The sequence below is a fragment of the Chironomus tepperi genome, unplaced genomic scaffold, assembly GCF_022539635.2.
Source record: "Chironomus tepperi strain 1889 unplaced genomic scaffold, CSIRO-AGI_Ctep_v1 contig_163, whole genome shotgun sequence".
Lineage (NCBI taxonomy): Eukaryota > Metazoa > Arthropoda > Insecta > Diptera > Chironomidae > Chironomus > Chironomus tepperi.
Window position 1 is genome coordinate 958,551 of NW_027226285.1, and position 17,050 is coordinate 975,600.

Below are 17,050 nucleotides of genomic sequence, written 5' to 3' on the forward strand. Positions count from 1 at the left end.
GCTAATATTAAATTTTAATTCCATTTAGTTTGGCATTCTCAGTCACAATCTTCTGTACGGAAGCTTGCATTGCCATTCTCATTCTATTGGCACGTAGAAGTCCAGCAATCGGTGGTGAACTTGGTGGACCACGCGCAATGAAATATATTACAGCAACAGCACTTATAGGATTATGGCTTATTTACCTCATTGCAAGCAGTTTAGAAGCCTACGGTGTCATTAAATTTGGCAAAAATGCGTAAAATGAGGGAAGAGTTTTAGCATAAAATTTTTAGAAGATTTTTTGCGAGTTTTTTTTTTTTTTTGATATTTTCTTATTGAATATATATTTAAGTGAGATAAAACAAACGTTGTTGACAATTTTGTCCTCCAAATCCGTAGCTATGCCTACCTAAGTATATGAAAATTTCCACCCTAGTTTTGGCTTTTTTTTTCCTTCAACCAGAAATTCGCATGTGGATGACTTCTTTAATTAGATTTCAATTTTCTGCATCGATTGTAGAGAATTGCAGCTCTAATTGGAAGCAGAGCTTGAGATCGACTCGGATTCTAGTACTTGTACGCAATTATTGCATGCAACGCTTGTATACAAGTTTTGTAGACAATACTTGCAAACATTATGCGCATACTTGCGTTAAATTGCCGAACCCTAAATAATTGAAGTCGACTTCAAGCTCCGATTGTAAGTAATCCACATTCTGGTTCCTTTAAAAATCCCTAATTTTGTTACTTACCAATTAAGAAACCTTTTCATTTTTAGATAATTTTAAATTACTCGAGTGAACAAAATAAAAAAAAAAAACTTATAAAGAAAAACAAAATTGTGAACTAAAAAACATAAATAAAAAAATATAAAAAATTATTTTAGACCATATCGATAAAGAAAAAATGTTGAAACTGTATGAAAAGTAAAAGATATCTTCCTTAAAAAATAAATTAACTTTTGTTGTCCCATTTTAATTTAATTTGAGAAATCAATAATATAAAAAGAACTAGGGTCCGGCAATTTCATGCAAGTATTGTGCATGTTATACTGTTTGCAAGAGTTGTATGCAAGTGTTGCATACAAGAATTACTTGTAAATTCAAGCACTTGAATGCAATTTTTGCAAACAGTATGCGAATACCTGCATGCAATAATCGAATCCTAAAAAGAACCAAGAGATCCGAGTCCAAGTCGAACAATTTTTTCAATGATAGTAGAAATGAAACAAATTTTTGTACGGATTGTAGGGAATAGAAAATTGAACTTACCAAGATATTTAATTAATTGTAAAAATTCATCATGATTCATTTAAAAATTGTCATGTAAGACTAATGGGGGATTGGATGAAGCTTGAGATTGATGAGATTGTTATTTACTTGAGTGACACAAGTGAGGAAGAGTCTGCTAAAGGGCTTTAAAGGCTCCGCTTAAGCTCATTTATTAGCATTTCTTAGCAGGCAACGAGCATGCTCTGAAGATCTGAGTAGGCTCACGAGCATTCTCATTTAGTCCATTTAAGCTCTCGAGAGCATCCTTATTGTCTGTTAGGGACCTAATGGAACCCACCTAAATTGAGCGTCCATATGGTTGCATGTCACTCGGCTTAGGAACCAAAGTTCAATGATTATGACTTCATGTCATAGAAATCCTTAAAGATAACCTCAAATTTCAGCAAAATTCAAACTTAAGATCACACCGTCGCTTCCCATCCCCAAAAATTCACTACATGACTATCAAAAATTCTATTGCATGAAATAACTTTTAACTCTTTACGCGTCTTATTCTATATAATCATGTCTTACTGTCGTTGAATAAGTTTAAACTCCATAAAGAAACGCCAATTTAAATATGTGTCTTGCCTATAATAAATGAGATATAACAAAAAATGTGTAAATAAAAGAAAAAAAAATTGTTTTTAAAAAAAAGGAAGTAAATGAAGATGGAAACAGTTAAGAAACGTCCAATAGTGAGACTTAATTATTATTTTTTAAAAATGAACAAATCCCGTCATGCGCCTAATTTATTTACTTTTCATTTCTTTGTCCTTCTTCATGAAATAATTAATAAATTTTTCTATTATTTAGTAAGTATGGATTCAATATAAACTTATTAATGTATTTTTTTGAGATTTCTAGTCGTAAATATTATTAAAAGTTTCATATTTTGTTCATTATTTCGAAAATTTGAATTTGTTGAAGGAATTATTGGATTGAATGATTAAGGAACTTCATGATCTAGTGTCTGGTTTCAGACTATAAGCTTAGAGAAGTAGGAAATTGATGTGTGAATCTTTGGAGTCGATGTCACTCAATAATCCCAAGAGTTAAATGTGTTTCAAATGAAAAATACTCAATTAGCACATTAAGAACTTAAATTCCTTCCAAGAACTCCAAATTGAAGACTAGTTGGTTTAAGTCGACTAATCTTTACAAATAGCTATTCAACCTTAAACTCTGTTCTTTCTAAACATTAGAGATTTAGACCAGAGTTCGAAATCAATCTTCGAAATTCGAACTCGAATTTTGTATGGGGTCGAGTCGACTATTCCATACAAAATCTGGATTGACTTCGAGCTCTTCTTCAGTCCAAACAACATCAACCAATATCCTTTAACAAATTCACAAATTCAAACCCTTTTTCATATATTATTATTATTATTATGTAGAAATATCATTTTTGTGTAGCCAATCCTGAGTGCAACGTTATTATAAATATTCCATTTCCGACAGCTGAATATGCGACAATCTTGTCTGTCAGAAAAAAATGGAATTTATCTTATGATTACTAAACTCTTGGGGAAAACCAACGAATTATTAAAAAAATGGATTCGAATAATTCATGGAATTTTAGATTATAAAGCTATTAAGTAGTTATTAAAATGAAATATAAGGTGGCGAGACATTACGCACGATTGTTTGATGATTGAATTTGGACAATAGATTGAGATTGCAGGAAGATGAGAGATCAGTTTACTGTTGAGATAAAGCCAAAATTTCAAGAATTACAATGCTGATCAATTTCAATTCCGATTTAAGCAATCAATGCTCCAATAAATCCAAAGATTTCCAATGTTTGATGCATTTTTTCTGGTATTAGTAGAAGCATTGATGAAGATTTTAATTACGAACTCAATCTCAATCTTAATCCTAAGATCTAGAGCAGTGTTGCCTAAACTGTATGCTGTCATACATTAATATCACGCTGGTGCGATACACTAGTGTCACACTAGTATGAAACTAAAGACCGACGCTTACTGCCAAGTTGAGTCATGGCCCAATATAGTTTAGACAACACTAATCCAGAGGGTCATTTGCTTATGACGTCCAATATTAAAGAGCATTTGGAGTGATTGAACTCAAAATTATGACAGACGTCATTAGTAATCGCCATCTTAATTCATAAAATATTAACAACAATGAATCAAACAATCAATAATAAAAATGTGACGGAAGAAAGTTGTAAAAAATTAGATAGCGAGCCCTTTCAATTGAGGAACAAAAAGAAACTTTTTTTTCATAATTTTAAAAATTTGAATAATTTTTTTAAAAAATTTAGTTAATTAAGTAAAATAACCCCTTTTAAAATTTGACGGTGTATTCAAGAAAGGAAACAAACTTTTCGGAAATTATGCAAATTAATTTTACCATCTTTTAAGGTATTAAAATTAACATTAACGAAGTTACTTTAAAAGTTAGGCCAAATAAAACCATAAATCAAATGACAATTTACTTCTAATTTTCAAAATCTAATGCTTTCAAAATTCTTTATTTTGAGTCTTCTTGCTCTTTCAAACTGCTGCAGATTGGTTTCTTGATGTTGATGGTAATTTGTGTTGTTCAGATAGTCAATCTGTGGCAGTATAACATTGAACTAGGAATGGTAGCCAAATTATGAATTATCTAGGTTAGGTTATGAATATGGTGTCTTATTACACCGTGTCCTTTCCAGTTAAGAAGGAGTTCCATGAGGTTCAAAGGTTTGGTTGCTTAGTATACCTCAGGATACACAGTAGAGCTCGAATTAAGCTCTGAGCTCTGATAAACATTAGCTTCTGATATGACATAAAGGTACACACTATAGGAATGATCCAAATCTAGAACACAACTCGTACCCGAGTGGAACAACATCCGTTAACATCCATAAAGACTTATTTATGTCTAGTAAATGGCTAGTTCAAAGTTTTTTGTTCACTCAGGGTATTCTGTAAGAATAAGTTGATTCGACGTCAAGAACCATTCAAGTCTTCTACATGCTTTATGACTTAGACTAAAACTGTCCATATCCAATTGAAATATCCAATTGCATCTAATTTGGCTACCAAATAACTCCAATAATCAAGATTCTTCTCTAATTGTTTATATTGACATAAGTAAGGTAACATTTATTATGACAAAAAGAACCAAAGATGATGAAAAACTAAAACGTATTTTAAATGAAAATGAAATTTTTTGGAAGTAAATGAACGGAAGAACAAAAAAATAATAATAAAAAATGAGATGAAAGTAGAACATTTTGTAAGAATATAAAATTAAAACATGTAATATTGATGATGAAAACACTGCCTAATAATTTTCTTCTTCTTCTACTTTCAACTTATAATCCTTAACTATTGTATTCATCCATCATGTAATCAATTTTATAAAAAATTCAGCTACACTACTTTAGAGACTTTTCCTATTTCACATAAACACACTTTATATATCTCTACATAAATCCTTCCTCTTTATTCTTGTATTACAAAAGTGAAAAATAAATGAAAAATTTAAGTCAAAAACCTTCCTGATCCTCTCCTTTATCTCATCTCTAAGAAACTTAATTACTTAGATTAATGGACAATGTTTATCAAACTGAATGAATACAGTTCTTTGAACTTATGTACGTCCTATGTTCATTCGAAATTTTAGAAAATATTATGAGAATTGAGATTGTGCTTTTGGAAATGATTTTTGGATGTTAGTTTTCAATTTGGTAAATATGAAGGTTTCCCGACCAGGGTCGAGATGAGGGCAGGGCAACTTTACGTATTACCGTTAATACGCCTAACAGATACGCTATGCTATCAGGGTTATGGGTTAAAACAGATCCAAATTTCGCAGGAGATCCAAATTTGAAGTCGAAAATAACCAAATTTGCACTGATTTGGCAGCATTTCCTTCTTAAATCAGCAAGTATAGCTAGCAAAGCTGACTTAGATTAATTGACAGTTTACTCATGAGTAAGCTCGTTTAGATGACTGCTCATTGTCTATTAGCGATTAAAACCCTTAAGTAGCTACCAACACCTAACTAGATACCCTTAAATCCAAAACAAATTGACAAACTACATCCAAAAAACAGTTTAAAAGGCACACCTAAAAACAAGAAAAAAATGTCTTCAATAAAAATCTATCATGTATCGAAGTGTAGGTAAACTCTTTAAAAATTTAAAAAATAATAAGAACAAAAAAATAAATTGAAAATTGTTAGTTATTTATTGTAAAATTGATGAAAAATGAAGAAAAATGGAAAAAATTATCAAAATAGGAAGTAAGGGAAATAATAATTAAAAATAATAATAATGATAATAATTTTATTTTTTGATGAAAAAAAATTTAAGGAGAGATGATAAGCAAGTTTTAATTTGTTTCCATAACAAGAATTAAAAAAACAGCAATTTGAAGGAAATGATATTTTTATTAACTCAATTTTTGTTGGATGGGATGTCAACGTGGATGTCCCCAACGCAAGCTTTGGTTGAATAGCTTTGAAAAATAAGTAATTAAAATGAAAAAAATTGAGTGACTCGGGTGGCAGTGAATTTAGGAATTGTGTTTTGGAGGTTATATAGTTTTGAACTCAGACGATCGGAGTAATCGAGAGATCAAGTTGCCTTTGAGTTCTGAGATAAAGAATCAAGAGAATTTCAAGATTTTGAATTAGTTTTCTAATTATTTGATGTAATTCTGATAATTTATACCATCTAACCTCAAAATCTATTGGAAATATTGATATTTGTTGACATTTGTGTTCAAAATTGAAGCAATTGTGTTCGCAATAAGATCCAGCTGGATGCTTCTATAAAAACTATAATAAAATCAACATAACCTCAGCATTAATCTCAAAACCTGTCAAGAGTCCTCAGCTACGATTGTTTTTACTTCTTTTTAAGGAAATTATAGTGGAATTTCTCCTATCCTCAAAGAAAAAAAAAAAAGAAAATGTTTTACTCAATCCGCCAATAAATATATTTATCCTCTTACAATTCTACATAATAATGAAAAAAAAACTTATATAAATGTTACAAAGTAATAATTTTTTTTTTTTGCAAACAAAACTTTATTTTGATAAAAGACAAAAAAGTTTTTCAAATGCTAAAAAAACGTGGAAAATCATGAGCATAAATTAGCTAGTAAAGGAACTTAAAAAATTTCTGTTTGCAAGAAGATGAAAGAGAGATGAAATTCGAAATACATTTTATTCTATTGTTATTATTATCATTGGACATATAAAATGAAAAAAACTATTATATTATATGGAAAAAGGCAACAGAAAAACGCAATGAAAAGATTATGTTTAAACATTTTATCAAATGTTTTTAGTTTTTATCAAAATGAATTCAAATAAAATGCCACAAAATAAAAAAACGAATATTGTTGAGTTTTATTTACTTACTTATTGCAGTAATCTTTGATTTTCAGCTATGATTCATTTTATTATTACAGCTTGTTTTTCATTAAATTCACTTAATTTTCACTTTCACTTCATAATCACTTTGTAGCGGTCACAAAAGATTTAAATTTTATAACTGTCGACTTTATTTTGAATCAGAAGAAATTGCAAGGGTGTGAAAATATATTCACACCAATAAAAAGTTGTTTTCAAAGTGAACTAAGATCGATGTTCATTTAGATTAATTTAATTTAATTTCGTGGACTAAGATTCAAACCTAATCAGTCAATCTATCTAAGTGCTATCAATGCTTTACATTGATTAAACAAGAGTCAATGCTCTTAACATGATATGGTCGTTGACAAATATGAATTAATTTTTCTTTGACTGAATCAAAATTACAGTGCTCTGTACACAAAGGTGTGGATATACAACATACAGTCGCATTCACATTCTCTGTTGTTGTTGATTAATGGAAATTTTATTTTATTCACAATTTCATTAATTTAGCATGAAGATTAATGAGAAAACGCTTTATGCATTTGCATCGAGTAAACCTGTCGATAGGGAAGGATTTTTAAGCAAAAGGGGAGATGGTAAGTGCTAGGATTAGCTCAATATAATGAAATTGCGTAGAAGTAGAAAGTTGTACAAAAATTAATTTCTTTAATTACAGTGAATAAGGCTTTCCAAAGACGATGGTTTGTGCTGAAAGGAAATTTATTGTTTTATTATGAAAAGAAAGGATCTGTTGAGCCATTAGGAATGGTCATTTTAGAAGGATGTGTGATTGAATTAGCTGATTATGAAGAAGAAAAATTTTGTTTTACAATTAACTTTCCTGGAAATCGATGTTATATCTTAGCTGCCGAGGATCAAGAGTCTATGGAGCTATGGATGAAAGCATTGACGACATCAAGTTACGATTATATGAGATTAATGATTTGTGAGTTACAAAGACAATTAGCTGAGATAGACTCAACTTCTCAGTCTTCTAATGATGAAGAACAATCAGTGTCTGTATCTAGACCGACACGACGACAAAATCCATTCGATAAGAAAACAGGTAATTTAATTACTATTTACTATTTTGCAATAACATTGATGAGTAATATTACAGGGTTTGAGGAACAATCAACGAGTAAGCAACAGGTTTCAACGATATCTGACGGAAAATTTAACGAATTAAGGCCAGCGCCACCCCCGCCAATTATAAATCGCGACACAGTCAGAAACATGACAATTAAAGATGACAATGACTTGTTGATCTTTGAAAAAACTGAACCAAATGATGATTTTGACTTTTTAGCAATTCACAAGTATTTTGGGCAATCATGGAAGGAATTAATTCAAGCGAAAATTGAAGAAAAAGAAAAAGCCGAGCAACCTCTTATCGTACTTTAAGTGAATAATAAATGTGTCAAATTATGTATATGTATGTTAATTTATTTATTCTTAATACAATCAAACGTTTTGTAGACTATCACAAGTCTATCAATGAGTCAATTTATGTTTCATTATCATTCATAAAACTGAATCTGGCAGTTGAAATTTTATTATTTAAATTTTACTGGTTTTTCAAAATTTAAAATATACATGTTGAACCGGTTCAATCTGCAGTTCATCAATCTAAATATTTTTTGTATTTTTTTACAATATTTAATTAGAATTTCAAGTTTTATACATTTTTAAGGAACATACATCCATTCAGATTGAAGTAAAGATCAGAGTAATCCTAAATACAACAGTTCATTAACGGTTTCGAAAAATTCAAGTTTAGCGCGCTTTTCTCATTCTTGAATTTTTGTTTATAAAATTATTCTGGAATTTACAGAATGTTAATTTAATACAATTTATAGGAAATTAGAGTATTTTAAATGAAATATGCTTCCGTCAACGGGTCTTTTTAGGAAGATAAACTGTCCGTATTTCGAGGAAGGCGAATGTGTTCGTCCTTTTTGTCATTTTCTTCATGCACCAAAAAAATGTAAGAATTTCATGATTTTTTGACACTTTTTGCTTAATTCCAGAATCTTTATTGTAGTGGAATCAACAAAACCAACATACCATGCAACACGTATCGAGCCAAAACCAGAAGAAGTTAAAGTAAAGAAGAAATTAGAGTATTTGCCGATTCCAAATCAAAAAAATAATGTTGCAACTTATACTCCATCTATAATTAACAAAAATCGTGAAGCTTATGATCCAGTAGTGTCAAATAATTCATCATCTATATCCTATGTACCGACAAAAATAGATGTAACCAAAAATGACGAAAATAATCAACCGATTGTTGAGAAAATGGATGTTGACAAAGATCCAGAAATTAAAGAAAGCAATAATAAGGAAATTGAGGAAACTAAGCCACCAAGTAGTCCTTCTAAGCATCATTCACGTTCGTCACATAGGAAATCATCAAAAGATCACCATAATGATAGTAAAAGTAGTCACAAAAGCTCTCATAAAGATTCAAAAAGTTCCAGTTCATCTCATAGGCATAAATCTTCACACAAATCATCAAGTAGGGACAAATCTTCATCAGATAGAGATAAATCGTCTTCAGATAAAGATAAATTATCATCAAGTAGGGATAAATCATCATCAAAGCATGAAAAGTCATCAAGTTCAAGTAGTAGGCATAAATCAAGTTCAAGTTCTAGCCGGCATAAATCATCAAGTTCCAGTAGCCGACACAAGTCAAGTCATAGGGACCACAAAGATAGAGAAAAAGATAAGGATAAAGAAAAGGATAAGGATAAGGACAAAGAAAAGGATGAGAGAAAAGACAGAAAAAGAAAGGCAGAAGATCCAAAGCCTGAAATTAAAAGTATTGTTGAAGATGTAGATGTTCCAGTAAGTGACGATGATGCTGATGATATTGAAGATCAATGTAGGATGATATTTGAAAATTATGAAGCACCAGCCACAAGTAACAATGAAATTATTCAGCCACCAAAACCGCAACAAGATCAAAATGAAGAACCTCACTACGAAAATAAGAAAAGACAAGCGCACGAAAATGCCGTGAATGTTAATAGACCAATGCAAATCACTCGACATAATCACGTTCAATCAGCACTATTGACAGCACAGAGAAGGCAGGATGTTGCACTTCAAAAGTTAATTATGGAAAAGAAAGCAAAGGAAGAAGAAATAGCAAAATTAGAAAATGAGATTAAGCAAAAGGAAGAAGCAATGGTTCCAGCAGTTAACATGACACCATTAGTAAATCCTTTAATTCATGTCCGTCCGCCTCCTATGAGGCGTCCACAAATATCACCAATAAGTCACAGAATGGCAATAGAAGCTGCAAAACGAAAAGTTATGGAACTACAGAAAGGAATGCAGCAGCAATCATCAACACCAGCACAAACAGCATCAAAATCAGTTAGATTAGCTCACAAACCGACAAATGTCAATGACGTTGACATAACTAAGTTAGCACCTCCAATACTCGAACCCCATAATACCAAAATATCATGTAATGTCCGTACGCAAATGTACAAAATGATGGTCAAGCATTGCATAGAGATTTATAATTTACCTGCTGATGCCTTCGAACGAGCACAACATGAAGAGCATCAAGTGTTTAATAAATGCTCGATTGTTACTACATACAAGACTAGTGCGATGCTTGCAATAAATCGAATTAAAAAGGAAGCAGAAGCGGCTTCTCAAAAGAAGATTCAAAAAGTTGTTTCCCATGACGTTATGCTGGGTGGAGCGCTTGGTTCAAAAGTTTCATGGTCTATGAATCATAAAATTAAAGTTGGTGATTCCGATTCATCGTTGCTGACAATTGATAACTGTTCAAGTTCTCAAGCTTACGATCTCATATCAGAATGCCTGCTTAGTGAGGATCAATTACGAGAAAATGGATTTCCACGATCAGCAGCTCAAAGAGGAAAGGCACAGTTTTTTGTGCCGAAAAAGGCAAGACCACAAAATGGCAAAGAAGGTAAGGACATTTTTAACGGTTTTTTGAAAATTCAAATTGAACTGATTTTTCAAAATTTTGAATTCCGTTACTAATCTAAATTCTTGAACATTTCAGGTGATTTTTATTGTGCTCGATGTCATAAAGTGTATAATGTTAGTATTTATGATGAACATCATGTGGATTTATGTAATTATCATGCAAAAAGATCTGGATATCGCCGTGGACAAGCTGATAATTATTATTATTGCTGTCAATCGCCAGCAGGAACTACAGGGTGCTGTTATGCTGATTATCATGTTTTGGATTTTGTTGATTATGATAATGCTTATGGATATGTTACTACAATGGAAAAGGATGAGAATTATGTATGCAGTAGAAAAGATATTTTTGCATTGGATTGTGAAATGTGTTATACTGTCTGTGGACTTGAACTTACTAGAATTACGATAGTTAATTACGATGAGAAAGTTGTGTACGATAAATTTGTGCGTCCGCAGAATCGTGTGATTGATTACAATACAAAATATTCTGGTATCACAGAGGCAACATTGAATAATTCTGACGCATTGACTTTACCAGAAGTTCAAGCAGTTCTTTTATCAATGTTCCATTCACGGTCTATACTCATTGGGCATTCATTGGAGAGCGATTTGAAGAGTCTTAAATTAATTCACAGCAATGTTGTTGATACATCTGTCTTGTATCCACACAAGATGGGATTCCCGAAGAAACGAGCTTTAAAGACATTATGCATTGAGCATTTAAAGAAAATCATTCAAGAAGACGGTAAGTTTAACGACTTTTTAATATTCAAATTTTAAACGGTTTTCAAAAATTCAAATTGATCCGCTTTGAATTCAAAATGATATTTCCGTTACTAATATAAATTTAATTTTGTACATTTTTAGAAGCTGGACACGACTCAGCTGAGGATTCACTTGTCTGTATCCAACTCGTTAAATGTTATTTGAGGAATCGACTTGTCAATTAATGATATTATTTATTCAGTATATGCAAAAATAAATTAAGCCGTAAAGTAAGTTCCCTGAGTTTTAGTCGAGGACCACCAACGCCTTTCTAGTAGTATACAGCTATCAATCAAGCAACAATCAATAAGCAAAATAAATTATTTCATCGTATTAAAAATGAAGTTTTAGATTTATTATTTTGTCCTAGAAAAAAGCTGAATTAACAATTTGCAATTCCTAATAAGTAAAACAGAAGCTAATTAACCAATTCTAGTGATGTAACAGTACGCTTAATGCTAGAAAAACTGGAATATTTTTCACACTTTTCACTCAAAATCTTAATGACTTAGTTAATCAAACAATGGAGATACAATCCTAAGGAAATTATCCTCAAATTCCTTTTCTGAAAATCGATCGACTGATGCTCTGTAAAGGAATTGGAATCAATATCATTGAACCATCCACAAAACTAACAAATCTTACCTTGCAGCCTGTCGAATCTTCTCATTTTGCTCTTTGGTATTGTACAGAATATTCGCTAGACATCTTGCATAGTCTTCTGGATCATCAGCAAGGAATCCAGTCTGACTTCCTTCAGATGTCTCAATAATATCCATTTTTGGACCACCAGAACGATTAGCAATCATAATAAGCCCTGCAGCCATTAATTCTACCACACTAATACCAAAATGTTCATTCCACATTGCATGCATTCCAATTAAGGATTTTTGATAGCACTGAATCAATTCCTGATATGAAGCATTAACTTTAAATTCAACATGATCGTCAAGAGCTAAATGCTTACTGAAATCTTTAAGATTCTTTACACGTTCTGAATCTTCGTCATTTCTGCAGGAACCGACAAAAATTAGACGAATTCTATCCCAAAGTGCTTCATCGTCCTGCAAATATGTCCTTAATTCATATAAACTTTGCAGGATTAGAGGATGATCCTTCTCAGGACGATATTGCCCAACGGATAGGATATAAATATTTCCATCACTGCTTGGTACATGCTGAATATCTTTTAAGCTAGTTACTTCACATGGTGGATATACTCGATGTGTTCTTAATGGAATATTCCAAATATGATTGACATGATTCTCTGTCCAAGTTGAATTTACCATGACTGTATTTGCGCATCTGCCGACCATGCCATAAAATGATGCATACAGCCTGTAATATGACAATTTAGCCCATGTGAAGAACGGATTCTTTGCAACATGTCCTTTGTTATTAAATGTCGTTTTTCGACTAGCTACACGTCGTAGCATGTCTGTGCTGATTGTAGGATAGTGAGTATAGCAAGCAATCTTTGCTCCACCAAGATATTTGAAAATTGGGTACGTAAACGCATATCCCATTGTATCCATGAAAATGTCTGGCTGGAACTTCAATAATGCTTCAAATCCAACAATCATAGATCCAATACTTTGTCCTAATAATGTAAATACTGGATATTTCTCAGCTTCTACCCATTTCCTCTGATTTAAGAAAATGAATTCAAGTCGAGTAGGATCAATTATTATATTGAAATTATTTCGACATTTTGACAATATCTGCTTTGGAGTGACATCTGTATCCCCTGTATATAGGAGAATCCTTGCGCCTTCATATCTACAAAAGTATTGAGTCATTAAAAATGATGAAATACTAATGAGATTAAATCTTCTTACTTTTTCTGTAAAGCACGTATTGCACACCATAGAACTCGTTCGCCGCCACCTCCAGCATTACAGTATAAGTGGAAAATGCCAACACATTGCTGTGACGATTCAGAAAGTCGCTTATTTTTGGATTTACTGATAATTTGTTTTAAAATGATGACGATGAAAATTAGTCCGAAAATAAGAAAACTTCCAATAAATATGCCCACATAAACTAGACTTAATAATTTGCACGGACAGAAGAACATACTTAAGCTGTTCTATTACTTTACGAATTGGAATTTACATTAATCTATTTAGTTATCGATATAATTCAATTATTTGATCCCGGAAAATTTATTTACTTTTTGATTGACTGATTATTGCAAAACACTTTTTTGAATTTTGGCGGTTACAAACAAGTTGGCTGGTTATTGTTTTTCAATTTTTAATAAAAATTTCAATAAATAAGCTATAAAATGTTATTATGAGAAGCAATAACGATACTGATTATTAAAAGAAACATAAAAATCTCCAGGTAGTTAGGAAATGACCAAAAAATTTTGATTTCATAACGGTCACTAAAATTTGAGTTTCGCATACGATTTGCAGCCCTGGTTCAGAGTTGGACATTTGTTGTGAAACTAAAATCATCTTGAGAAACTTTATTCGTAGTCGAATTTAATTACGCTAAAATAATTTAGTAAGCCACAAGAGTTTGATTCGTCAACAATCAATTTTATTAAGTTTGTTGTATAACATAAAAGTTTATAACTCCAAAATCTTGTCTACCTACTCTGGATGTCTCTTTGTTTATATCTCAATTGACTGACAAAAATTTAGAAAAACTCTAATTAATTCTTTAATTAGTATGGATTTAATTCGGAATGTAGTTGATGCAGTAATAGCCTGTTTTAACTGTAGAGAAGATGACTCAAGATCTGGTGAACCAACAGAACGAAGTGCACTTTTACAGCATAATGCAGATCAACGAATATTGCAAGTAAGAAGGATTAGTGAAAATCAACGGGTAGAAGAAGAATACGCAAATTCCTTCCCGGCGAGAGAAAAAGATGAGCAGTCGGAACTTAGTAAAATTGTACAGGAGACAAATTCGTAAGTAGGATTTTTGATAAAAATGAGAAGATGACTAAAGGTCAATAACAACATCCAGAACGGACAATTTTAATAATATTTACATTTCTTATCTTTAAATTTAGGAACATAATTGACGTAGCTGCATTAGACACACATCATATGTTAGAACAAAGTGAATATAATGACCGTGTCAAGGCTTATACTCAACGTTTAGCACAGCAATGGAATACCATTCCAACAACAGAGACTAATTATAATGGCTTATTAAAGGATATAGCTAATCCAGAACAATCATTGTCTACAAATCCTCCATTAGATGATATTACTACGGTAAACAACTTAACTTATTGATTTATGTCCAAAATTTAATTAATTTTTATATTCAACAGGCTAGAGAATTTATCAAGGATTTAGCAATGGCTATAAATGATATTAAGATAGATAATCATGAGGAACTTGTGGTGCCATTTCAAGTGACATGAAATCTGCAAAAGATTTAAAATAAATTTTCATTTCTTCTTATCTTTTGTGCTCTTTAATCAAAAACAAATTCTTCTCTATTCAAGCTATAGACAACTCCATCATAACTTTTTTCTTTTTGTTAAAGTTAGTGTAATTAATTAATTATATACCAACCAAATTCTATGCATATGTTAATAATGCAGATTATAAACTTTATGTAATAAATTATTCAAAATATTATTTCATTTGTTTTGTAAAAATATGGTGCAAATTTGCAATAAAGATGTCTTTATGATACATTAATATGTATATATTTGTTAATTAAAGCACGGATTTCAGCAATGTGATAGGCAGTAATAAATTGTATTGCTTAAATTGTTGTTAATTGCAGGATTAGGATCTGTCACACTGAATTCTATTTAAGTCTGTAGACACACGCAAGGTAGCATTTAAATGTCAAACTTTATGATTAAATTAAGCAGCATAAAACTGAATTATTGTCACGAAAGCAGTATAACAGTTAAAATCATTCATAATTTATAAGGTTCTTGAATTCAAATTATTTTTGACCGTTATTTTTTAAACTTCAAAAATCATTTAATGTCCTTTCATAGATTCTTGCTTTAATTTGAACATCTGATATATCAAATAGATAAGCTCCAAAATACTCAATACAGATGCTCCAAAAAATAATCCAACGATGCCGCCAACTTGAACTTCATAAAAATAAGAAATGAGAGAAAAAATGTTTAAAATCACCTGAGGTGAAAATTAAAGAAATTCACCAGAATTTGGTGAATTCTCAAAATTTCTCCTCAAATGGTGAATAATCAAAAAATTGCTTCGACCAAATGGTGAAAAACCAAACTCACCACATATCATGTGACATCATAAAATAAATACTCACCAATCATATCCAATTTAGTGAAAGTCACTCGTCGAATGTATCTCAATGTTGGCATGTTAATCACTTCAATCTTTACAGATCCAGTTGTATTCGATTTAAATTTTGTGTCAGCTTCTCCAACTTTGACAATTTCCATTGAGACACATGACGGAATTAAACATTCACCAATATTCTTCTTAATACCCGCTTCCGTCTTCATTTCCAAATTTGTTGCTGTCGCTAAATCATGCAGGCATTGAAATTCAGTCACACCACATGGATTCATGGAATGATTAGACACGAGACCGAGTGGAAAAGTGCAATTGCATGTCTCAATTTCGCGTTGTATGCGTTTTAAATATCGACAGTAATTAAGACTGTATGGCAAGTTCAGTGTGTCAAACTTTTCAAATGGAAAACGACATTCGCGTGCCTCAATTGACTCATATTTTACGTCATCTTGATTAAGGAATTCTGTTATTTTGATGGCAAATTTGGTCATTCCACCAATTTTACGAAGACCGACACTTTCAAGCTTGCCATTTGGCAGTTCCTCTGGAGTATGGATGAAGAGTTTGTAGAGCAGGAAGTCATTTTCGCGATAATGAAACTCGAATGACCTATCTCTATGTTCATTGTTCGAAAAGCGCAGTGGAAGGTCATCAAAATTTTCTAAATTTTCTTTACCGTCAATTCCTTTGTTGTACAAACTGTTAGCCACAAAACATGTTCCATACTCAGTTTCCATTGGTATGAATATATCCGAACAATTCATTTCGTCTCCCTTGTAAAATACCCTCTCTATGACCCCATCACATGTGTGTGGAATCAACTCCTTCCTCTGATAGCCAAAATTCATTCCACAAGTCGTGTTCATTTCAAGACAAGTTTCGATGGATATCCCTTCAGTTGGTTCCTGATAATTCACAAATAGCAAGCTCTGCATGACTCGATAATGTCTCATAGACAACTTGAACTCTTCTCCATCCTCACGAATCATTGATGTGCCAACAGAAGCTTTAATTGGTGCAGTCGATCTTCCTTTAGTTAAGCATAATGATACTGCTGGAAATGTATTGTCCCAATCTCGATAGCTTGTATCCAAATTAATGCTTGTCGAAATTGTTCCTTTTATGATAGTTGATCTCAACATTCTCACCATTAAAAGGAATGAAATGGCAATAAAGCATATCCAAAATGTCCTAGCAAAGCTCTTCTTCCATCCTAACTTCTGCTGATGTACTAAATGTCTAAATCCATGAAGAGAAGTCGATTCAAAGAGAAATGCAATCTTTGAAGTCATTTTTGACTGAAGACTTGCTGACTACTGTGACTGTTATAACTGGATCATGCAGGATTAATTAGTTGCGGATAGTGTAATTACATTTGATGCATATTTTATGTACTTTGGTAACAAC

General features: G+C 31.7%; 6 protein-coding genes across 8 annotated transcripts in view; 4 read left to right on the forward strand and 2 right to left on the reverse strand.

Moving 5' to 3' along the window:
* Nucleotides 1-6,611, forward strand: part of Calx (sodium/calcium exchanger 3) — a 214,584-nt gene extending 207,973 nt beyond the window's left edge. For all 3 annotated transcript variants that reach the window (XM_070637793.1, XM_070637792.1, XM_070637794.1), the window contains exon 9: nucleotides 29-6,611. In XM_070637793.1, coding sequence (XP_070493894.1) covers nucleotides 29-242 — 214 coding nt within the window. In that variant the 3' untranslated portion in view covers nucleotides 243-6,611. The remainder of the gene's footprint in view (nucleotides 1-28) is intronic.
* Nucleotides 6,612-7,068: 457 nt separating this feature from the next.
* On the forward strand, nucleotides 7,069-8,138 carry LOC139088454 (sesquipedalian-1-like). The gene is made up of 3 exons (XM_070637687.1): nucleotides 7,069-7,228; nucleotides 7,309-7,698; nucleotides 7,753-8,138. The coding sequence occupies exons 1-3, from the start codon at nucleotides 7,144-7,146 to the stop codon at nucleotides 8,034-8,036; spliced, it is 759 nt and encodes a 252-aa protein (XP_070493788.1). The 5' UTR covers nucleotides 7,069-7,143; the 3' UTR covers nucleotides 8,037-8,138.
* A 301-nt stretch (nucleotides 8,139-8,439) lies between these two features.
* LOC139088477 (RNA exonuclease 1 homolog) lies at nucleotides 8,440-11,612 on the forward strand. Its single transcript, XM_070637719.1, has 4 exons — nucleotides 8,440-8,619; nucleotides 8,677-10,590; nucleotides 10,687-11,358; nucleotides 11,481-11,612. The coding sequence occupies exons 1-4, from the start codon at nucleotides 8,517-8,519 to the stop codon at nucleotides 11,561-11,563; spliced, it is 2,772 nt and encodes a 923-aa protein (XP_070493820.1). The 5' UTR covers nucleotides 8,440-8,516; the 3' UTR covers nucleotides 11,564-11,612.
* Nucleotides 11,613-11,686: 74 nt separating this feature from the next.
* On the reverse strand, nucleotides 11,687-13,562 carry Alg11 (ALG11 alpha-1,2-mannosyltransferase). The gene is made up of 3 exons (XM_070637720.1): nucleotides 13,217-13,562; nucleotides 12,024-13,157; nucleotides 11,687-11,966 (listed from the first exon to the last, which is right to left on the reverse strand). Exons 1-3 carry the CDS (start codon nucleotides 13,453-13,455, stop codon nucleotides 11,891-11,893), a joined length of 1,449 nt encoding a protein of 482 aa, XP_070493821.1. The 5' UTR covers nucleotides 13,456-13,562; the 3' UTR covers nucleotides 11,687-11,890.
* Nucleotides 13,563-13,974: 412 nt separating this feature from the next.
* Lamtor1 (Late endosomal/lysosomal adaptor, MAPK and MTOR activator 1) lies at nucleotides 13,975-15,001 on the forward strand. The gene is made up of 3 exons (XM_070637699.1): nucleotides 13,975-14,302; nucleotides 14,407-14,614; nucleotides 14,674-15,001. Exons 1-3 carry the CDS (start codon nucleotides 14,058-14,060, stop codon nucleotides 14,764-14,766), a joined length of 546 nt encoding a protein of 181 aa, XP_070493800.1. The 5' UTR covers nucleotides 13,975-14,057; the 3' UTR covers nucleotides 14,767-15,001.
* A 17-nt stretch (nucleotides 15,002-15,018) lies between these two features.
* Nucleotides 15,019-16,935, reverse strand: LOC139088577 (pickpocket protein 19-like). The gene is made up of 2 exons (XM_070637845.1): nucleotides 15,654-16,935; nucleotides 15,019-15,462 (listed from the first exon to the last, which is right to left on the reverse strand). Exons 1-2 carry the CDS (start codon nucleotides 16,933-16,935, stop codon nucleotides 15,344-15,346), a joined length of 1,401 nt encoding a protein of 466 aa, XP_070493946.1. The 3' UTR covers nucleotides 15,019-15,343.
* Between the last annotated feature and the right edge of the window lie 115 nt (nucleotides 16,936-17,050).

What these genes read in the sequence shown, in the direction of transcription:
- LOC139088454 (XM_070637687.1), top strand. Translation starts at nt 7,144, where the DNA reads ATGAAGATTAATGAGAAAACGCTTTATGCATTTGCATCGAGTAAACCT. An exon ending in TTTAAGCAAAAGGGGAGATG is followed by an intron (nt 7,229 to 7,308) that starts GTAAGTGCTAGG and finishes CTTTAATTACAG; the next exon opens with TGAATAAGGCTTTCCAAAGA. An exon ending in TCCATTCGATAAGAAAACAG is followed by an intron (nt 7,699 to 7,752) that starts GTAATTTAATTA and finishes GTAATATTACAG; the next exon opens with GGTTTGAGGAACAATCAACG.
- LOC139088477 (XM_070637719.1), top strand. Translation starts at nt 8,517, where the DNA reads ATGCTTCCGTCAACGGGTCTTTTTAGGAAGATAAACTGTCCGTATTTC. An exon ending in ACCACAAAATGGCAAAGAAG is followed by an intron (nt 10,591 to 10,686) that starts GTAAGGACATTT and finishes TGAACATTTCAG; the next exon opens with GTGATTTTTATTGTGCTCGA. An exon ending in GAAAATCATTCAAGAAGACG is followed by an intron (nt 11,359 to 11,480) that starts GTAAGTTTAACG and finishes GTACATTTTTAG; the next exon opens with AAGCTGGACACGACTCAGCT.
- Alg11 (XM_070637720.1), bottom strand. Translation starts at nt 13,455, where the DNA reads ATGTTCTTCTGTCCGTGCAAATTATTAAGTCTAGTTTATGTGGGCATA. An exon ending in ATACGTGCTTTACAGAAAAA is followed by an intron (nt 13,158 to 13,216) that starts GTAAGAAGATTT and finishes ATACTTTTGTAG; the next exon opens with ATATGAAGGCGCAAGGATTC. An exon ending in AAGATTCGACAGGCTGCAAG is followed by an intron (nt 11,967 to 12,023) that starts GTAAGATTTGTT and finishes ATTCCTTTACAG; the next exon opens with AGCATCAGTCGATCGATTTT.
- Lamtor1 (XM_070637699.1), top strand. Translation starts at nt 14,058, where the DNA reads ATGGATTTAATTCGGAATGTAGTTGATGCAGTAATAGCCTGTTTTAAC. An exon ending in ATTGTACAGGAGACAAATTC is followed by an intron (nt 14,303 to 14,406) that starts GTAAGTAGGATT and finishes CTTTAAATTTAG; the next exon opens with GAACATAATTGACGTAGCTG. An exon ending in CATTAGATGATATTACTACG is followed by an intron (nt 14,615 to 14,673) that starts GTAAACAACTTA and finishes TATATTCAACAG; the next exon opens with GCTAGAGAATTTATCAAGGA.
- LOC139088577 (XM_070637845.1), bottom strand. Translation starts at nt 16,935, where the DNA reads ATGACTTCAAAGATTGCATTTCTCTTTGAATCGACTTCTCTTCATGGA. An exon ending in CACTAAATTGGATATGATTG is followed by an intron (nt 15,463 to 15,653) that starts GTGAGTATTTAT and finishes ATTTTTATGAAG; the next exon opens with TTCAAGTTGGCGGCATCGTT.